The 21,266-nt window shown below is 44.1% G+C and overlaps 2 protein-coding genes across 4 annotated transcripts in view; one reads left to right on the top strand and one right to left on the bottom strand.

Annotated features, from left to right (window-relative positions):
* The window catches only part of adcy8 (adenylate cyclase 8), a 134,872-nt gene that overhangs the window by 107,686 nt on the left and 5,920 nt on the right, over positions 1–21,266 (top strand). For 2 of the 3 annotated variants that reach the window (XM_023965391.1, XM_023965392.1), the window contains 4 exons: positions 5,336–5,482; positions 6,536–6,628; positions 14,259–14,373; positions 14,959–17,763. In XM_023965391.1, the coding sequence (XP_023821159.1) occupies positions 5,336–5,482; positions 6,536–6,628; positions 14,259–14,373; positions 14,959–15,458 (855 nt within the window). In that variant the 3' untranslated portion in view covers positions 15,459–17,763. Of the gene's footprint in view, positions 1–5,335; positions 5,483–6,535; positions 6,629–14,258; positions 14,374–14,958; positions 17,764–21,266 lie in introns of those variants that run through there. The other variant, XR_002875123.1, reaches the window with a different exon arrangement.
* LOC111949088 (tripartite motif-containing protein 16-like) lies at positions 18,568–20,872 on the bottom strand. The gene has a single exon (XM_023965395.1). It carries the CDS (start codon positions 20,808–20,810, stop codon positions 19,152–19,154), a length of 1,659 nt encoding a protein of 552 aa, XP_023821163.1. The 5' UTR covers positions 20,811–20,872; the 3' UTR covers positions 18,568–19,151.

Genomic DNA, 21,266 nt, shown 5'->3' with positions numbered 1-21,266 from the left:
AATAATGTGACGCCCCGATGCTCAGTATACCCACAACTGTGCCTGACATTCCCTGCAAAAGAATATGGGATAAGGGAATAGCACTTTTATTTACATTCCTAGACTTTTACTCTGAAAAACAGCAGGAAGTCACAGTTTGGCCCTCCAGAAAGACGACAAACACAAAATATTTTTATGTTACCAACTCAAAAACATGGATCAATTGATTGGAGTTATCTTAAAGCAAACTTAACCCTGTTTAGTTTTGTTAGGTGGACTAAGTAGCTAAAAGTTTGCTTATTACCCATAATTCCAACATTTTATAGCTCAACACAGAAAAAACTTCCTCAAAACAATTAAGACCAAATGAATGAATAAAACATTAACAGACGGAAAATGTCAGAAAAAAAGTCATATTTCATGTTAGCAGATTTTTCAAATTCTTTTAACTCCCCCTCATCCCTTTGTACAGAAACACAGAAGGGTGGTGGAGATTTGTCAAAAAGCTGTCAGAGATAGACATGAGCTCCATTTTTCCAATTGCTGTTTTGTTTACATCAATGAGACGAGCACTACATATTTTGTAGGATTGGGAGAGTCACCTCAAACATAACAGAGATAAATAAAAACAGAATGTGGACTCTAATGGTAGCTTTAGGTAAAACATTAGTCATCCGCACTGGTTCACGGGTCCCGGACCTGTGGAGGCTCATAGAGAAGAGAGGCTACATCGTAACCCTTGTGCTATCCTAGGCACTTTAACATTGGGAGTTGGGTCATCTAGACCCACTAGACAGTGTGCTAAACCTTTTTTCTCCAATGATTTGTGATCTTCACTGGTGTCCATGGATTACATGAAATCTTTCCACCTTTGTCCACCTTTGTCATGGTAGGAATAACACATCAATGTAAGGATCGGGTCATCTGGACCCCATAGGATAGCACAAGGGTTAAGGGGAATGCAGGTGTTTTCAACAGATGGCATTGAAAACAAATGAGTGTCATGCGTGTGGTAAAAGTATTTGTAAGGATAACATAAGTTACTCACTCTTATAACGTACGTGTGATGCTGTTCTTGTGCCACATTCTTTTAGAAGCAAAGCTGCAGGCAAGAAGAGCACAATTGCCAGTTGAACAAAACTAACACGCTCCTTGAGAAGTACCAAAAATATGGGGGGGGTTGAAAATACCTGCGCTTCATCTATTTCAGGCTTACCCTTACACGTTGTGCATGAACATTTTCCCCCTAAGAAATCACCTAGTGGTCTATGAGCTTAAATTTCCCTGCAGGTCGCCTGCAATGCCCCACACAGGTTTGTCCATTTTTCACCTGCAGACAGCCAGGCCAAATCCAAAATTCCGACGATACTACCACTCGATGATGTCATCAATAGTCGCGGGTCATCCATGTTAACGCTAAGCTGCAAGCGCACAGAAAATACATAACATCGGTTTTATAACTTTAAAAAGTCATGCAGAAAGGGAAAACTCGTTACTCCCACTTAAGTGTAAACTTATGAGACATTGAGTGGTCCGAGTCGGTCTGAGTCACGTTCCTTGGGCAACTACTGTAGCCAATCAGGACTGAGCTTGTTGGAAGTCCGCACCCCTTCTATAGAAAGCATGTTTAGGAGAATCTGTTAATCGAAGACTTGACGTGGGCACCAAAAGATGGCACCACATGCTTTTACTGAGGTATCTGATTGGTCCGTTTATAACTTGAATAACTTACAATAAAAATAAAATAAAGAAAAATAGGATTAGCAAGATGTTAAGATATTAAGAAAAAGGTATCAAAGCAAAAATGGTTCTTCTGACAAATAACAGAGTAAGAACCAAGTCTTTGTCCTCAAGTCCGAGTCAAGTCCCAAGTCAAAAGTAGGCATGTCTCAAGTCAAGTCCAAGTATTACCATTGAATGTTTCAAGTCCTATAAACAACAAAATAATATTACCTAGACCATGTGTGCTTTTAGGGACTAGATTCCATTCATCTTTGAAGCCTGTTTTTGTCCCTTTCGGGGACTGCTTGAGCCTAACCCGGCCAAATGTAGACGAAGGCAGGGGACAAATGTTTTTTATCATAAGTATGCAGCTCGTGATGAAAGGTGAGGATGATGACAGGTGAAGCACTAAATGTTGAAAAAAAGGAAGGAAAGCAGCAAATATTAAAGGAGTGAGACCCTCAGAGTGAGAAAGGGGGCTCTTTCACAAAACACACAGCACAGCAAAAGGAGCAAACCAAAAAAAAAAACAAAAAAAAAAACCTCATGCAGGAGCTCACCAGTAGCAGCCAAGACTCAACTCCTTCAAAACAACAACAACAATCATTTAAAATACAGAGAACAATGTCCAAATCATGAAGAAATTCTAAATCTGAGCTCCAGGAAGTCTCCAACCAAGTCCTGATAGTTTCCTGCGATTCTGACCCGCTATGATCACCTGCGTCCATTGTGTGTGGAAGAGAGCAGGAGGCGAACGGAAACTGAAAAAGCACCAAAGGTCTGAGACTGAAGACTCAAAAGTGAACTGCGGGACGGTTCAGAAAGAGCTGAGATGAGTCTGAACCGACTGCAGGTGTGATCACCACATGTGCAACAGAAGCACAACAGAATCTTGACGCCAACAAACCAAACACATGTCAAAGAATTAAAGTAGACGGAGACAATGACAGCAAACCAGACACGTCCTCACATATTGAGTACAAATCTTCAGCAAAAGAACATTTTAGATCCACAAATCACCTCTTTAGTTTTGTGTTTGTTTGATTTTTGGTTACAAAGAGAAAAAAGTGTTTTCAGTGCATTCATCTAACACGCTCATCCAAACTGACTGAGATCAGTGGGCAGCAGCAGGGGTGGTGGCTGCTTCTCTCTGGGTTTTTCTTTCTTGAGTCAAGGCTTGCTGTGTCACCATGGCAACCACCTTGACTGCAGCACAAAAAAGGGGGACGAGGCGATCTGCAGAACTGTTCCCCTCCTCTTCTGGGCTCCATAGCTTGACCCCCCGTCAGAGGTGAGGCAGCTGCTGGAGCTTCACGCGTCTCGTGGTTGGAGTCGGTCAGGTTTGGTGCCAGTCATTCCCAAACATCTAGCCTCACAGCATCTAGCCTTTCTGTGATCTTGAGTGTTGGAGCGGCTGCCAAAGCGTCGAGGAAAGCACATCCCGTCTTGATTTGTTTCCCGTTTGCACTCATGAAAAATGGAAGCGCTTCAACTGGCGGGAAAAGCTCAATGACTGACACGCATCTGAGGAGAAATGAAAGGCTTACCACTAAAAGCCACTTTCGGTGCGCAGCTTTGACTGAGCTCATTAGGCTTTTCCACAATCTGGGGGGACGTCCCACCAAAGTCCTACTTTCACAAGTGTGGAATTGCTTTTGGAACCGTGAAGAAGCCGATCGGCTGCTAAATTATTCACTTTAAAATGTGGATTTGTGGCTGGTCGGTGTGTTTAGCCTGTTATTACAATATTCTCCTAATGAAACCATGACTTAAAGTATGTCACGCTGGTTTGTGGGAGCATGCTTTTTCATGTCAGCAGCCCTGCAACACTGAATCAACACTGCCCCCTAATGGAGAAAATGTATAGTGCTCTGAGTCAAAGAAACTGTGGGTGCAAAAACAGACATCTAGTTTTGGGAGTTTTTTTTTCCTCAGAAGCTGCAACAAAAAGACTCTCCTGAGCCATGTGCACCCAGACAATGCAGAGCTGCATTAGATCATATTCTAATTGCCCATTTCTCATTTTGGCTTAAGCAAACCCAAACACATCCAACTAATACATGAACCCACCTCCTCCACCTTCTTTCAGGTCGTAAGAATCCACGATGACCGGTGTCTTAAAAAGGAAAAAGCCTCAATAAGTGTCTGTTTAACACAGAGTGGAGGGGGAGGATTTTTGGTTTGCTGCAGTGGCCTCCTGATGATTCCATGGCAACCACCCAGATTTATGTAGTCTGGGTCTGACAGGGATTCTGGACAGCTTCAATGACAGGATGGTAGAAAACCATGTAGGACATTGGCCCTTGAGGCCTGGATTCTGGCACCCCTGCTATGGACCATGAATGTGTAGTTCTTTTTTGTGAGAAATACCTTTATTTTCTAGTTTTTGCAGGATCATCTTTGTGAAAAGGTTTTAAGGTCAAAGTCTCCCACGTTTTCGTTTTCCACAACTAACTACATCATTTGTCTTTGGTGTGTTTTTATATTTTACCTCTAGGTGGTGCCCTCTTGTCTTATGCTGCGTTCATGCCATACATTGACAAAAAATGCGAGGCGTCAAGCTCTGATGAAATGACACAAGAGCAAAAAAACAGAATTTAATTTATTGCTGAAAAACATGAATTGGATTCCTAATTAAAGCTTTTGTTTGTTTTGTTATGCAGCATATTCCTATTTTGAATTTGTGTAATTTTGACATAGGAGTAAAGAAATGTTAATGTATTTTTCTTTTAACTTGTATAATTTTAACAGGATATAGTTTTATGGAGAGAAAAATATTGTAAATTATTTAAGGTTTAAGTTTATTTATTCCAGAATAATATTTTCTGTGTATTTTTTTTCATATGTATGTAAAAAAAAAAAAACTTTAAAAATTTAGTTTTAGTGTTTTCAATAAAAACATCCTGTTTGACCCGCAACCTTCAGCTTATTTAGGATTTTGGCCCCCTGAAGGTTAAGGGATCATCTACATCCCATTTTAATGGTTCTTACACTAAATCTAATGTACAAATAAGGTTTAAACCAACTGTAGATTTTTTTTATAGAGAATGAAGATAAACTGAAAGGAAACTGCAAAAAAAAAAAAAAAAACAGACGCCCACTTCAGCCTGGTAAAGGCCAGTCCATTGTTGTCATGAGTGGAAATCAAAGCAATAACAGTCAAAAAGGGTTGAACACCAAGCTGTACATATGATTATTGTTGGGCATAAAATTTGAGTTTTACCACAATACCACTTGGAGTGGAACCTCACTCTGGTGGTCTCTGGAAGAACTGCAACTTTTTGAACTTCCTGGTCTGCTTTAAACTGGGAATTATTTTTTTGTTTGCCTCATTTATTCAAACTTTATGTTTCATATTCATTCAATATTAGATCTTTGAAAAAATTGTAGTCATTTGTTAAAAATTCTAAACAAGATCTAAAAAACGTACTCTGCTGCAAAATTTCACTCTAATCCAATAATGGATGTTCTCGTTATTTCATCTTAAACTAAAAAAGCTAAAATCTGTAGCAAGTTTTTTGGATATTTGGTAGAAAAAACAACCTTATCACAGCAGCAACGTAAACAGACAGTAGTTCCGTTCAGTGAGGAGCCGTTGTAGCAGAAGCTCATGTGTGGATTCCCGTCTCCGCAGGAGCTGTACTCCCAGTCGTACGACGCCGTGGGCGTGATGTTCGCCTCCATCCCGGGATTCGCAGACTTCTACTCCCAGACCGAGATGAACAACCAGGGGGTGGAGTGCCTGCGGCTCCTGAACGAAATCATCGCCGACTTTGATGAGGTGAGGCTTTTACTTTATTAGAGTACAGGACTCTGATAACTGCTTTCACTGCAGCAGGAACAGAACAGAAATAATTGGAAATTCAGGCTTCTTTTAAGCAATTTCTTCATCTACACACTTTACTATTCATTTCCTGGTTAAAACATTCAGTTTCCCACAAAAAAAAACTTTATTTCATGTAATTCTTGATCATTTCTTTTTCCTGCTGCCCTGAACTGACAGATAGTAAGTGTGGATATAGAGTGGTGATGTGTTGTTTTTCTTAAAAAAATATCTACTAAAGCAAAAAAACAAAAAATAACTGTTGCAAATCCTAAGTTAAATAATTGGATTCTTTGCTTGTGAGCTGTAAAGGTTATGGCTTTAAAATTCAGACGATTGATTCATAAAAAATAAAAACCACAGCAAAGTAAAACAGGAAATAGTTTTATACAGTTATGCTTTCAAGCTGTTTGGAAATGTTGAGTATCCTGAAAAGCCCTGAAACAATCTCGCTTCCAAAAAGAGAAACAGAAACGAGGAAGATGGAGATGAAAGCGCTTATCAAATCAAGGATTCAGAGCGCTTCCTCGTCTCTGCTGACGTTCTGGTTCCCAGAGGATTCTGGGAATCCTGCAGGAAGGTGTGGTCCTGATCAATCTCTGAGCTGAAGCCAGTTTCTGCCTGACAGACTCAAAGGGATCTATCTGATCAGTGCAGCAGCAGAGGCGCTCGCTTTCACCTCCAGACAAACAGAGAGCTCCCTGAGATGAGGAAGACTCCCAGCTGCTGTGTGTTTGGGAGGAAGGATCCGGGCGGCTCCAGAAGGAGGATTAAGAACTTTTTTGCTTCTCTACAGATCCTGAATCCAGAAATATTCCAACCACGTAAAAAATATAGTGTTTTTGAAAACTGAATCTGCAGGAGCTTCATGCTTCAGTCGTAGTTTCACAAGTTTGAAGAAGCAAAACAGACGATTTATTCCAGACAGACGACTCAGATCAAGGCCCGGCTTCGTTTCAGATCCTACAGACAGACTCATCTAAAGGCATCTGTTGCTGTGCTTTTTCCCAGTTGCTGGGTGAAGACCGTTTTCAGGACATCGAGAAGATCAAGACCATTGGCAGCACCTACATGGCCGTCTCTGGCCTGTCACCTGACAAACAGGTGAGTGCTTCAGCAGCTTTCATGTTTCTCACCAAAGCAGAAGCTTCTAGTGACTCAGAGGGTGAGGGCAGTGCACATGGTTTTGTAAAACGAGGACGTTTGCAGAATTCAGTGAGTGGCAGAGTTAGGGTTATGTCTTCTGACATTTTTAAACTGCACATTTTTCTCTAGACAGTCACAGATTTGTCTCTGGTGTCTCAAACCCATCCCAGAACAGTCTCATTTAGGTCAGTAAAGATTCTCTATTTGGGCTGAAAACACAAAATAAGAAGAATGACACAAATTAGCAACTGTTTTTATGTGAATTTATACGGAATCTCGACTCTCATTCATTCAGTTCTAACTTTGTGTTTGGGATCTTCGAAAACAAATAAAAACAAAAAAAAGAAAATCTGAATTTGTTAGTATGAAAATTTTCCAATTTTGGCCTCCAACCTGTTTCAAACCTGTACAGAGAAACGACCCCGATGCTACCCGATCGGTACCCCGCAGGTGCAAATCTTACGTCCCTTCCTCTTGTTGCCAACATTGCAGCAGTTAAGTCATTTAAATTAGATTTACTCCTGTAATTTGTACATTTTGTATGTTTATTGCTTCGAGATTGTAAGACTTATTAATTAAAAAAAAACATCAGCTTCCACGACAGTTCTGCCTCCATTACGACTGTCTGAGCGGTTCAAACAGCAGATAACTCCGTGATCTGTGTTTTTCTCAACAATGGAAAAATTAAAAAACGTTGCCTAATTTCAACACTGTATAATTGGATATTGCTGTCATTACAGCACAGCTGACAGCCACACGGTCAAAGTCATTCTCTCTCTGTTCGATCCTTTTTGTTTATGTCAGCAATGTGAAAAGAGAAGTGAGCGCATTCTGAGGCAATGTCTGTGTTGACTAAGTTGGTGTATACCACCATTGAATGGTGGTATACACTACTAGAATGAGTACGGCGGTAGAGGGGTAATGATCTGGGCTTGAGTCACTAACTTCTTGAGTGTTTTGGAGGTAAGTTCTACTATCTACCGATAGGTTGTGGAGTAAAAAAGGAGGCCCTGGAACTTCAGTAAACTGAACAAAAACTGAAACGTTTGGGTTTGGAAATGAATTTTGTGTTCCGTTAAGCTAAGCTCGGTGTTCAGTTAATGTGTTTTCCTTTAGCCATTTTTCTGAAATAGTATTGACAGTGGATGCTCACTGAGATGTGCCAGCTGAATATTAAAGCCTTCACTGTTCATTCAGGCACAATTAAATCAAAGCAGGAGAAGATAAAGTCGCTTTAATAGCCAACCAAGACATGCAACAACAACCATGGGAATGAAGGCAGAGGAGACCAGAGGCAGCCGTCAAGAAAATGTACTTTTTAAATGAAATATAGTGACTGTAAACACAGGGCAGCTCAGACATAACAAGAAAACAGTTTGAAAGTTAACTCTGCACGTAAAAAGAAAATATGACCAGGATCTGCCAGGAAGTAAAGGAAACCAGGAGGACAGCGGACGTCAACAACAATAAAGGTAGAAAACAAACGTTCTTTCTAAACCTTCAGGGTTTAGGATTTCTAGGGCAGATTTAATGACGGGGATCCCTCCTTAAAATGGACATAATTTACAAAACCTCAGCATTTAAAGCCTTAGTCATAACTTCCCTTACGGGTGGATATGGCTGTCTGTCGGCAAAAATGTCAGCAAAACAATGGACAAACCTGTACGAGGCACATGGTGGCCTACTCAGAATACTTGGATGGTCGACCGCTTGGTAAACAAGTCAGGTCATAGCGAACACTTAACATGTAAGGGTAGTAAATGAAACACAGGCGTGTCGTACAGATTTTTCAATCGCTCCCAAACCTGAGAAAGCGAACTACAGGCTCATTACTGCCATTCTAGTGATACGTGCGCGTTTCTTCCAATCCATGCTTTGCAGGACATTGGACAATGAGAAAACAGTTTGTGTTGGCGTTCTTCGGGTGTCCTACAGACACTTACGAATCACATGCACACCTTGTGTGTGCAGCATTTGGCTGCGGTCAGTAAACAGCCAGTGTGCTGTTGCGACAGTGTAAGCCAGCGTCCATTTCCCATCAGCCCTTTCTTTTTTTTTTTTTTTCTTTTTTTTTTTTTAACTTGTCCTGTCCAACAGCTGGGCAGACAGACGAGAGCTGATGGCCTCTTGTGTTGGACATATTTTGCTTTAACAAGAGGGGTTATTAATCTTCTGACAAACCAAAGGTATGTCTGAATAAACCCCTTTTGTAATTGAGGCCAAACTTTATTAATTTCAATCATGTCTGAAAATCTTTGGTGTTGGACCTGACGGAAAAGGAAAGAGGGGAAGAAGAGAGAGGGACGCTAGAGAGAGGGGGGGGTAGGGGGTGATAATAGGAGGGGAAGGGGGATAAGACCATGAAGCAGCATACAGCAACAAGTTTACTGGTTGTTAATCATTATGGTAAGGTTCAAATGCAGTACAAAAAGGGCGGGGCCCGTCCACACACACACTCAAATGTTATAAACACACCTGCTAGCTGCAAAAATGTCCACCTGTCGACATGTACACAAAACAGATAGTGTTCACACGCATACTTATGCCTTAAAACCAACTAGTGTGAAATATTTCATTCAGTCATGCAAGCAATTAGTGCAAAGGTGAGCTAACACCAGTGCTCAGGTGAGGTTTTATGTTCTTCTAAAATGGATGGTGGAACGTGAAAAGAAGGAGGGAGAGTGCCCAGCCATCCCCACCCCAAGACCCCCACCGCAGCAGCAGCGGCAGCCGGAATCCCCCCAACGCCACACGGGAACCGGCAGGGAACAACCGCCGCCCGGGCGACCAAGCCCGCCACCCAGGCCAGGGCCAGCAGGGCCGCCGCAAGGCCCCCAGAGCCAGAGGCCAGGGAAGCACGGAGGGAAAGAGAGCGCCGCCCCAGCCCAACCAGGAGAGCAGCCCCCCCGCCGCGCCGGGAGAACCCAACGCAGAGCCCCACCGGAGAAGGACGCCCACAGCCCCAAACGAGCACCCCACCACCACCCAGGAGTTCCGGGCATCCCCCCGCCCCAACCCCAGGTACGAGCCAGGACCCCCCAAGGGAGACCCGCTCCGCACTCCAGGCAGCCATCCGCCCGGCCCACGGTTGGTCCAGGGAGGAGCGAGGCAGGGGGCCCGCCGCCCCCGCCCAGGAGGGGGGAACCCCGGGGAAAAAAAGAGGGCCCACAAGGGGTGTTATAAATATGGCCCGACCAGGCTCGGCCACAGTTGGAAATTTGGCGGGGCCCAGCACTCAGGAGCAAGGACCAGAACCCACCCCCCAGGGACCAGACACCCCCGGCTCAGATGTAATGTGAACTCCCCCACCGCGCGGAGAGAGCACCGCCGGGCCCAGGAAGCCGGCACCCCGGGGACACGGCCGCCGTTGCAAAGGGGCCCGCACCCCCCACCAGGGAAGAGGCAGGGGACAGATGGACCCAGGTCCCACCTTCCTTGCAAAATGTGTGCGCGTGTGTGTGTGTTTGAGATGGTGTGTGTGTGCCTGTGTGTGTGTTTATGTTGGGATGTATATATTGAGGGGGGAGGGGTGTGTGTACTAAGGGGGGTGCAGTTAAAATTGGCGGGTAGGGCACTAAGGGGACATCTCCTGATTACTCACAGTGACGTCCCCTCACCCTCCCCACCAAGGGGCCCTAAATGTCTAAGGTGCGGTTAAAATTGGCGGGTAGGGTGCTAGGAGGACATCCGCTGCTTGCTGGCAGTGATGTTCAAGCACCCCCCCCTACCAAGGGCCCTACATGTCTAAGGTGCAAATAAAACCGAAAGAGGGGGGGCCACTCCATACGGCAACCATAGGAGGGGGGCCACTGCCTAGTAAGCCCCCCCCCAAGGCTCATCGCAGGCTAAGCCCCCCACCCCCTCACCCTATTATGAGGTTATATGAGGAAGGGGGTAAGTTGGGGACAGCTGATAGACTGTCCCCCGGTGGTCAAACAGCTGTCCCCCGCCCCCCCCCCCCAGCAAGGGGGCCAGGCTCACCCAGCCCAGGGGCCCCACCCCCGGAGGCGCCGACACCCCAGGCCCAGCACCACCCCCCCACACAGAGAGAGAGGAGCCAGAAAGCACCGGCCCCCCCCGGAGCAAGCCCAGGCCCCCACCCCCAAACGCCGGCCCTAGAAGAGCTCTGGTCAGGCCTCGACGGGACCGAGGCAGCCAACCGGCCGGGGAAACCGCCGATGGCCTCAGCGGAGACCCCGACCCGTCAACCCCCCCTGCCCCGTACCAATAGTGGAACCCCCCCTCCCCCAGAATGCCCCCCCACAGGTCAGGGCCGACAAGACCCCCCACCCCACCCCCCCCCCAGACCCCACAGCCGAAGCGGAGGACACCCAGAGCGACCGGGGGCCCCAAGAGGGTTGTCCCGTCCCGCCCCAGAGCCAGGGAAGGGCCGATCCCAGCCCCAGGCGTAGATGGGAAGCCCATCCAGCGCCGCTGGGCCCCCCCCCCCCCCCCCGATCAGCGCCCCCCGCCAACCCCCCCCAGCACAGGCAAAGGGACCACCCCCCCAAGCCAAGCCAGACCACCACCCCACCCCCCACCACGCACCCCCACACCCAAGCCCAAAGGACCACGCAGCGCCCCAGCCCGCCCCACCCAGGCGCCGGACCCGATCCCCCGACCAACGGAGCCCCCAACAACCCCCGCCAGGCACCGGAGGCCCCGACCCCCACCCCAGCCCACGGCAGAAGGGCAAGGAGCAGCGACGACCAGGCCCCCCCCACCCCCTAAGTCACGGAGTTAGCTATGGGAGACCAGAGAGACCGAATTCTTTCGAAGTTACTTGAACTTTGGGCTGACATTTTTTCCAAGCTGATATGATCAAGCAGCAGATTTCTGTGTTGACTTATATTTATATTTTTTTTGCTTTTCCAATTTATTAAAATAGTTTTTTTAGCAATGCAAAGAGTTATGAAAATGATAGAGCCTAATCCTCCTTCTACATCGATGGCACTCATGTCACCAAGCACACAAAGTGACGGTGAAGCTGTGATTGAAACCTTAAGCCAGACTGATAGATCGGCACATACCTGCCGCCAGAGAGCCTGGACAGGCGTGCAGAACCATAGTGCATGCATGTAATTGTCGGGTAGATTACTGTCACAGTGCTGACAAATGTCTGAGTTACTGAGACCCATCTTGAACATCCTCTGTCCAGTGTAGTGAATTCTGTGAAGAGTTTTGAAATGGATTAGCTGCAGATTTGGACTTTTTGTCATTTTAAAGGTGTTTAGACAAACTTCTGACCAAAAACTTTCATCTGTGCTGATGCCCAAATCCGCATCCCATTTTGTTGTCGGAAGTGAAATATTGTTATCTAAATTGCATAAAAGTTTGTATATTTTGGAGAGAGTTTTATTCATTGAGAAATTGATCAGAGTGGTAACTACATCTGGTAGCTTTAAATCGTTGTCTCTGTATTTAAACTTTTTAGTAATAATTGATTTAAGTTGCTGATATTCCAAGAAGTTATATATTCCATGTTTGTCTTGAAGTTCCTGGGGAGTTATGAATCTTCTATCAATAATTATGTGCTCTAGTTGTTTTATGCCCCCTGCTTGCCAAGCTGGGAAGTGGATAATTTTTTTGTTTATGAGGATGTCTGGGTTGTTCCAGATGGGTGTCATTTTGCACGGTTGAATTGATGATTTTGATATTTTGAGAAATTCCCACCAGGCTGTTAAAGTGGCATTTATATTAATACTTTTGAAACAATCCTGTTTTTTAACTATTTGTCATCAGCCCTTTCTTTAAACTGTCTCCAGCTAGCTTACAGTCCCTCAAAACCCCAATCTAAAGGCCCGTACACACCGGGACGAATATTCGCCAGGCGTTATTCGCCAGGCGTTTTTCGCCACGTTTTTTGTGTTCACACCCAGGCAATTTTCGCTGACGATGAGCCGAGTGATCATGCAATTTCATTCCCTGACATTAGATGGCGCTTAATGTAAAACAGAAATACCCCTGTACACAAGGTGGCGCTGCGCAACTTTACGATTCTTAAAGTTGCTTTTCACTCAGAAGAAGAGAGCAAGTATTTACCCGCTTTTCAGAATCATTCAAAGAAAACATGAATATTTCAAGCACCAGTTGCTCCAACTGGTGCTTGGTTCGGGGATATTTTAAAATGTCCGTCATTATTTCGTCGTGGCAGTGTAGACGCTACTTGGCGTCTATCTTCTTCGCTGGTATGTGTGCTCAGAAAGGCAGTTTGATGTTTGAGCGCCCCCAATTTGTGTTTTACTGTAACTTCAGAAGCTCCAGACACGTGTGCAAAAGCGCTGTTCTCATTGGTCGTATAGTTTTCGACGCGGCGCATCGAACCAAAAAAACGAACCCGAGGCGTTTTTTAAAAAGTGACGCTTTGACGCGTGGCGATTTTTCGCATCGGTGTGCACACTCACATTGGTGCCCTTTGATTAGTCACGAGGCGTTAAACGTCGGCGAAAATCGCAGGCGAAATTCGTCCCGGTGTGAACGGGCCTTAACATTAGCAGTGCAACAAAAATGGTGAGTAATGTCGGAGCTATAAATACCCCTGTACACAAGGTGGCGCTGCGCAACTTTACGATTCTTAAAGTTGCTTTTCACTCAGAAGAAGAGAGCAAGTATTTACCCGCTTTTCAGAATCATTCAAAGAAAACATGAATATTTCAAGCACCAGTTGCTCCAACTGGTGCTTGGTTCGGGGATATTTTAAAATGTCCGTCATTATTTCGTCGTGGCAGTGTAGACGCTACTTGGCGTCTATCTTCTTCGCTGGTATGTGTGCTCAGAAAGGCAGTTTGATGTTTGAGCGCCCCCAATTTGTGTTTTACTGTAACTTCAGAAGCTCCAGACACGTGTGCAAAAGCGCTGTTCTCATTGGTCGTATAGTTTTCGACGCGGCGCATCGAACCAAAAAAACGAACCCGAGGCGTTTTTTAAAAAGTGACGCTTTGACGCGTGGCGATTTTTCGCATCGGTGTGCACACTCACATTGGTGCCCTTTGATTAGTCACGAGGCGTTAAACGTCGGCGAAAATCGCAGGCGAAATTCGTCCCGGTGTGAACGGGCCTTAACATTAGCAGTGCAACAAAAATGGTGAGTAATGTCGGAGCTATCCAGCCATACAGTTTGGAGTCAGGTGCCAATTCAGGTGAGGAAATCGTAAAGGACGTACACAGATCTGTTTGTCTACAAGTGGATGCATCAGAATGGAGCAGAGCTGGGAGGTTGTTGCTTGGCGATTGTTGGTATTATTCTTCAAACGGCATATTTTGCACCTGCTCCTGATACACCACAATTTGAATAAAAAAATACACGGAAACACAGTTTTAATCTTAATTTTCTTTATTTAGTTAAAAACACCAAAAACTATTTTTTTATTGAAGTTTTCATTAGAGTTGGTCATACATTCTCAAAGGTGTTTCTCAAAACCACAGAAATTTTCTCAGTACAGGCATGAGAAGCATTACAGATTTTAAACATCTGTGCTAGTGTGGAGAAACACTGTGGACTGTGACACTGAGATGTGAAAGAGCTGCAGGTTCAGGTAAGCGGTCCTCCAGCTGCTGCTGACTCTTTAGTATCCTCTGACTTCCTCAGCAGTGTGAAGATAAATGGGGTCACCTGTGCGAGCTGGCGGACTTCGCCATCGCCCTCAATGAGAGCATCCAGGAGATCAACAAGCATTCCTTCAACAACTTTGAGCTGAGGATCGGTAAGAACTTTGCACCATTCATGGTTCCTGTCTTAATACTTTCTTTATTGATTAATTATAAATTAGACTGAAAGTTGAAATGTTGAATGTAGGAATTATATTTGTTTTGCTTAGAGGAAAGAAGCAAACAGGTAAAAAGAACAAAAAAAAGTAATTATCTTGTTATTGGTTTATTGCAAATTACAACTTAAATTATTTTGTTTTCTTTTTAGAATCAATTATCTTTTTCTAACAGTTACAGAGTGTACTTGGTGCTTTCTTCTTTTATGACTGTTAGACTTCCTAAAAATATTTGGCTGACCATAAGTTCCTGCTAGCATGCTAGCATTGGTATTAGTGAACCAACAGTGATCCTAGAAAACCGGCAGTGCACTATATAGTGCGTTCGCCAGTTTGTAGTGCTGTCCGAATGTACAGGTCTAAAATCAAGTGTTCTAGAAACTGTGTCTTGTCAAACAGGCTCTAGGATGGACTCAGTTGGTTGGGCCCCATGGTTGTTGTTGCATGTCTTGGTTGGGCCCCAATACCGCTTTAACTTATCTTCTGGATAATTTTAACAGCTAATCATGTGATTATGTTTGGCAGGAATGGCTCATGGTTCCGTGGTGGCGGGTGTGATCGGCGCCAAGAAGCCTCAGTACGACATCTGGGGGAAGACGGTGAACCTGGCCAGCCGCATGGACAGCACGGGCGTTAGCGGCAAGATCCAGGTGCCCGAGGACACCTACCTGATCCTGAAAGACCGCGGTTTTGCCTTTGAGTACCGCGGCGAGATCTACGTGAAGGGCATCAGCGAACAGGAGGGCAAAATCCGAACGCACTTCCTGCAGGGCCGGGTTCAGCCCAACCCGCTCATCCTGCAGCCACGCAAAATCACAGGGCAGTACTCACTGGCAGCCGTGGTGCTCGGCCTGGTGCAGTCACTCAACCGGCAGAAGCAGAAGCAGATTCTCAACGAGAACAACAACTCGGGCATCATGAAGGGCCACCACCACTACAACCGGAGGACGTTGTTAGCGCCCGGCAGCTCAGACGTGGGAGGGGGCCATCACACTGAAAGCACTGATAAGACGGAGCTGTCCTGAGGAGGGGGGGTCTTTGCTTAGATCCAGAGCTGTTTTCAGGCAGAAGTGGGCTTTCTGGTTGAGTTAAACCTAAATGCAATGTGCTTTTGTCCTGTAGAAAGCTTTTCTTTTCCACATGGTAAGCCTCAAATGAGTAAAGAGTGTTCATTCAGTAGAACACGGTCAGCACAAAGGCAACATGCTGTCCAAAGGAGCTGCTGAAGATGCTCACAGTGGTTCAGACCAATGCAAATATGAAACCAAACCTTGTAATGCATCGAAAGGTCCATTTTATGAAGGTTTAGCCTCATTTTTCCGGGTCAAACATAAAGCTTGTGGAGTCTTGGAGCCTAAACCTCTTTGCCACTTGGAAAATGTTTGGTTGATCAAAAGCAACATAAGGAAGTGCGTTTTTAGTGAGAAGAAATAAAAGAAGAGCATAAAGATCAATGAGTTCTTGAACTCAAGATGAACATCCCCTTTAGGTGCATTTCTGCTCATGATAAAATGACGTTTATTAAGCTCCACCCACAGCACAGATCCTTGTAAAAGAAGGTTGAGAAGTTTAATAAGAATCATCTTACATCAGAGGGAACATGTACCATGCCACCCTTTGGTTACCTGATGAACTGATCTGACTCTTGTCAATCAATCATCAAGGAGGAACTTTTCCTTTAGGTTTAGCTCTAACCAACACTCTGGACAAGGTTTCCATCAGTCAAATGTCATCTATCCTTAAAGACTTAGAGCTCCAGAATATCTCAGTCTATAAATTGTTTCGAAGACAAAAGGTTTTGATTTTTTTCTTTATTCATCATTCCCAAAATACTTTCCATTCAACAGATTTCTTCTGGTGAAACTATTGACAATAAATAACACACAAAAACAAAACTAGTTAACATACAACACTAAAGATTTTCAACAACTGTCTGTCTGGAAATGAAAACCTGTTTTTTCAGGACTGAATCAGGACTTTGACACTCAATAAAGATGCAAAAATATAATTTAAGTCCCACTATGATGTTAAAGCATCAGCTAGTTCTAAAGACAGACTAAAATACTGCAGTGTGAGTCACTCAAAAATATTGAAGAAAATATCATTTAATTAAAGAAAAACAGTGTTCAAAGCTGCCTGCTCCTATGTAAAAAGGTTACAGTAGTTACAGTCCTCTAAACTCTCAGACTTGTTAATTTTATTCCACTATCACTTCAATTAAAGATGCATTTATTGGTTTTTCTGACATTATTGACTGTTTCAAGTCCAGAAACAGAATCTGAATGAGATTCCGGTTTAGTCTTTGACTAGATTGTTCTAGAACCTCTATTCAGAGGTGGAGCTTCTGGTGTTTTGGGGTTTTGGTTCTGCAGCAGAACCCAAGTGCTCCTGAACTTAAAACTGATGAATTGGCTGCAGAGTGTCTTTAAAAATAAAAGAAAAAAAAACGACGTTGTGGTTTCATTAAACTGGCAATTTCCAAACCATCAAACTACCACCACCATGTTCACCTGCTGTGTTCTGATCTTTCATTTTAATTTTGGGTTTACTTTTTTCTCAGGTTTAAGTGGAATCGTCATTGAAGAATAATCTGGGTATCTTTGAGCTACATTATTGGTCTTTATTTCTTTTTTTAAATATTTAATATGCAAAAATACATATAAAGACATCAATTGGGACAGAAACTTTAACACAGTTGATTTCATGGTTAAAATCTAAGGTCTCAGTGTGATCCCGCCCCTCTGTGTCATCTGCAGGATTTTATTGTTCGTGCTCTTTAAAAACAAAGTTTTTCTACCAAACTCCTAAGAATGAGCAGATTTTAAGCACAAATTACGTCTTTTCCTTCAAAATAAAAGCTTCTCAAAGTTTTACTACTAGACCCAACCTGGTGTGCACAAACTTTGTTCCCATGGAGACAGAGGGGAATCCTCCAGTGTCTTTGAGGGTTCAGGACAACATGAATGTCTCACAGACAAACATGAAAATCACTAGAGCCACTATCAGCTGAAAGCCCACTGAGGTTTAACTCAACCAACAAGAAGAGCCTGGGGAGTTGAACAATTCTGCTTTTTAATGAATGTTTGTGTGTGGGGGGGTGAACCTCTGCTTTGGGAGGGTGAAGAGGTGGATGCTGGGAGGATGAGTTTGGTTGTCCTCCGCTCACAGCCTCAGACTGTCAGACATGCCTCTTTTTGTTTCCCCATTTATATGTTGCCCCCCCCCATCCTCCCCTCACCTAACTCTGACTCTCCCGGTATCGATGTTTCTTTTTTGTATTTCTTTTATATATGAGAACACAATAAAAAGGGGTCTAATTTTTTATACAAACCTCGTGTCCTGCTGCCTCTTTTGTCCTTGTTTGGTATTTCAGCAAAACTCTTCAGTCTTATGAGAAGATGAACCAGTGTGGCCTGCGCTACAGCCTGTGGGGGAAGTGTTATGATATGGGGCTGCTTCGGCTGTGGTTGAGCTTCAAAGCTTCAATAACCCACTAACTTTTACCCGCCAAAGAGGAGAAAATGCTCTCAACTGGTGAGTGTTAATTGCTTTAAAATAACAGTCTATCACAGTAAACTCATGTATCTATTGAGTTCTAGGCGGAAGAGGTCCCGGGACACGCTGGAGAGACTTCTCTTGGCTGGCCTGGGAAAGACTCGGGGTCCCCCCAGAGGAGCTGGAGAAAGTGGTTGAGGCGAGAATAGTCTGGTCTTGGACTGCTGCCACCGCGACCTGGTCCCTGATGAGCGATGGGAGATGCATGGATGGATGGATGGATGGATGGATGGATGGATGGATGGATGGATGGATGGAAAAAGTTATATGATGATAAATATAGTTATCTTATCTCCCAGCCCTACTCTGGTCCTCCAATCAGCTTCTTTCTTCTCTTACATGTCAACCCCATCCTGACAGACAAAAATATTGTTTTCAATTATGAGGTTGAGGAAAACTTCTCATTTGACTGGAATGAAGCTGTTTTACTGCAGAAAGTCCAAAGAACACAGACAGACTGACAGATGTTTCTGCTGTAAACATGAACTCTGTCATTTCTGGAGTTCCAGGAAAACTGCCTCAGTTCTTCCCTCATATTATTCCCACTTTTCTTCATCAGATTTCACATAAACTCTGGAATGAAGACAAAAGAATCAGGATGTTTTTATTGTCAAATGATCAGAAACAACTTTTCTCTGAAGAACAAAGAAATGAAAACACAAATTTTCAATCCAAAGTTGAAATGAAGCAAAAAGAAAGAAAACAAAGTTGTAAATGTTCTTCTTTCTACAAACACAATCTTCTCCATCATTTTCTTCTCTTGTCGTTTCTGTGTAGAACAAACAGAGACTTGACAGAGACTTCACGGTTATCTTTAGAATGAGACTTTGATTGTGACGTCACTGATTCCATTTGTGTTGCAGCTTCCTTCAGTTCACATGACAACAACACAAAAACATGAACAAAACATTTGTGTGAAATTTGAATTCAAACAGTCAAATCCCAAAGTTCAAAGAAACAACAAGAAAAAAGATTTTACTCCAAAAAGTTTGAGATTCATGTTCAAAAATGTCTCAAATCCACATTCTAGAGATTTTTCATTTCTCTCTTTATTTCTGACTACAAACATTACTCCACAGAATATTAACAGTTAAAACGTTCAGTTCAAAATGATCCAAAGCAGAGAAATCACTAAAAACAAAACATTTCACTTCTTTCAGGAACTATTTGAGTTTACAGAACTCTGCTGTGGCTCCAACATAATCCCACCTCAGTCCAGCATGTAGCGTCTGAGTGAATGTGGTCTGGACTCTGTGGAGGAGAGTCATGCTTTCAGAGACGCTGTAGAAGGACAGAACACCTGCTCTGTGATCCAGGTACACTCCTACTCTGGAGGAAACAGGAGCTGAGATGGAGGTTTTTATGTTGTTGTGGTGAAATGAGAAACTATCTGGAAAACAAACTAATGACCAAGATTTGGCATTTAAACCCAATCCACTTTCATCTCCAGATCTGCTGATGTTCTTGTATGCGACTGCTACACGAACAGAAAAACCTCTCCACTCCACCTCCCAGTAACAACGTCCAGTCAGACTCTCTCTACTCAGAACCTGAAGATAATCAGTAAATCTGTCTGGATGATTAGAATCAGACTGAGGTTTTTTCATCACTGTCACCTTTCTGTTCTCCTCTGACAGTAACAGTTGTCTGTGTGCTGTGTTTGGATCCAGTGTGATTTGACATGAATATTTGAAGAAGTCAGCTCTGCTCTTTGGTTCTGGTTCTGGCAGTAAAACATCCACATGAGTGACTGTCAGTGAGATGTTTGTCCATTCCTCTCTCATGTCCTGCAGTTTGTCTCTGAGCTCTGACACAGCTGCTGTCACATCCTCAAAGTATCTCAGAGGACGGACATTGATGCTGGATGAGTGTGTGGACTCACTGAGTGGTGGCAGTGAGGGGTAGTTGAGCAGAAACTGATTGTGATCCTCTGTGAGTGAGAGCTGCTTCAGCTCAGCGTCTCTCCTCTTCAGCTCAGTGATCTCCTGCTCCAGCTCCTCCTGAAGATCTTTGACTCGACTCACTTCAGTTTGCTGCTGGGATCTGATCTGCTGCTTCACATCACAGCTTCTTTTCTGGATGAGACGGATCATCTCAGTGAAGATCTTCTCACTGTCCTTCACTGTTTGATCAGCAGAGTGATTGATGGCCTCCACCTCCTGTTGAAGCAGCTTCACCTCCTTCTCTCTGTCCTGGATTCTCTGCTGGATTTGTTGTTGACTCTCCTCCAGCTCTCTCTGCCTCTCAGTCCTTTCTGCTGCAGCTGAGACTGTGTCGTGGCCTCTATGTTCATCCACAGAGCAGAGATAACAGATACACTTCTGATCAGTGCGACAGAACATCTTCATCACCTCATCATGACGGGAGCAGATGTTCTCCTGCAGGTTCTTGGAGGGTTCCACCAGCTTGTGTTTCTTGAATGCAGCTGCATCCAAATGAGACTGAAGGTGTTTCTCACAGTAAGAGGCCAGACAGATCAAACAGGACTTGACGGCTTTCCGTTTTCTTCCAGTGCAGACATCACAGACCACATCTTCAGGTCCAGCATAGCAGAGATCAGCAGGAGCAGCTTGGAGTCCAGTCTTCTTCAGTTGATCCACTAAAGCAGCAAACATGAAGTTTTTCACCAGAACAGGTCTCGGTATGAAGGTCTTCCTGCACTGAGGACAGCTGGGAATTTTCTCCTCTGCATCCCAGAATCCTTGAATACACTTCATGCAGTAGCTGTGTCCACAGGGAATAGTCACCGGATCCTTCAGCAGATCCAGACAGATGGAACAGCAGAAGGTTTCTTGATCCAGATCAACTCCTTTCTGCGCCATTTCTCCTCTCAGACACAAAGACTGTGAGAGTTTCACTTCCTCAGAAACCAGTTTGACTCTGATCCTCCCATCAGGTGTTTTCACTGTGAGTTCAGCCAATCAGCTTCTTTCTTCTCTTCCTGTTGGTTACGCCCATCATGACAAAGGAGGAGCTGCAGTTCTTTCTGCAGTGAAGGTTTCCTCACAGATGACTTTGAACTTTTAAATGTTTTATCATCAGGAGGAGGGATTTCAGTATCAGATTCCAGGACAGTTTTTGGTTTCCCAGAAGACTTTAATGCAACTCAGAAACATTTATTGGTTTTACTGTCAGTCAAAGATCATGAAAGAGACAAAGTACAACTTTTTTCATGATTACCAACAAATGTGTTATAGCAACAAGTCAGTTGTAGTGCTTTACGTTGTGATCTTTAAATAAAATGAATTTTACCATTTTATTACAATGGTAGGCGTATT

Source organism: Oryzias latipes, chromosome 17 (assembly GCF_002234675.1).
Source record: "Oryzias latipes chromosome 17, ASM223467v1".
NCBI classification, from domain to species: domain Eukaryota; kingdom Metazoa; phylum Chordata; class Actinopteri; order Beloniformes; family Adrianichthyidae; genus Oryzias; species Oryzias latipes.
Note: the sequence above shows the minus strand (reverse complement) of the source record. Positions and strands in the feature narration are given on the sequence as shown.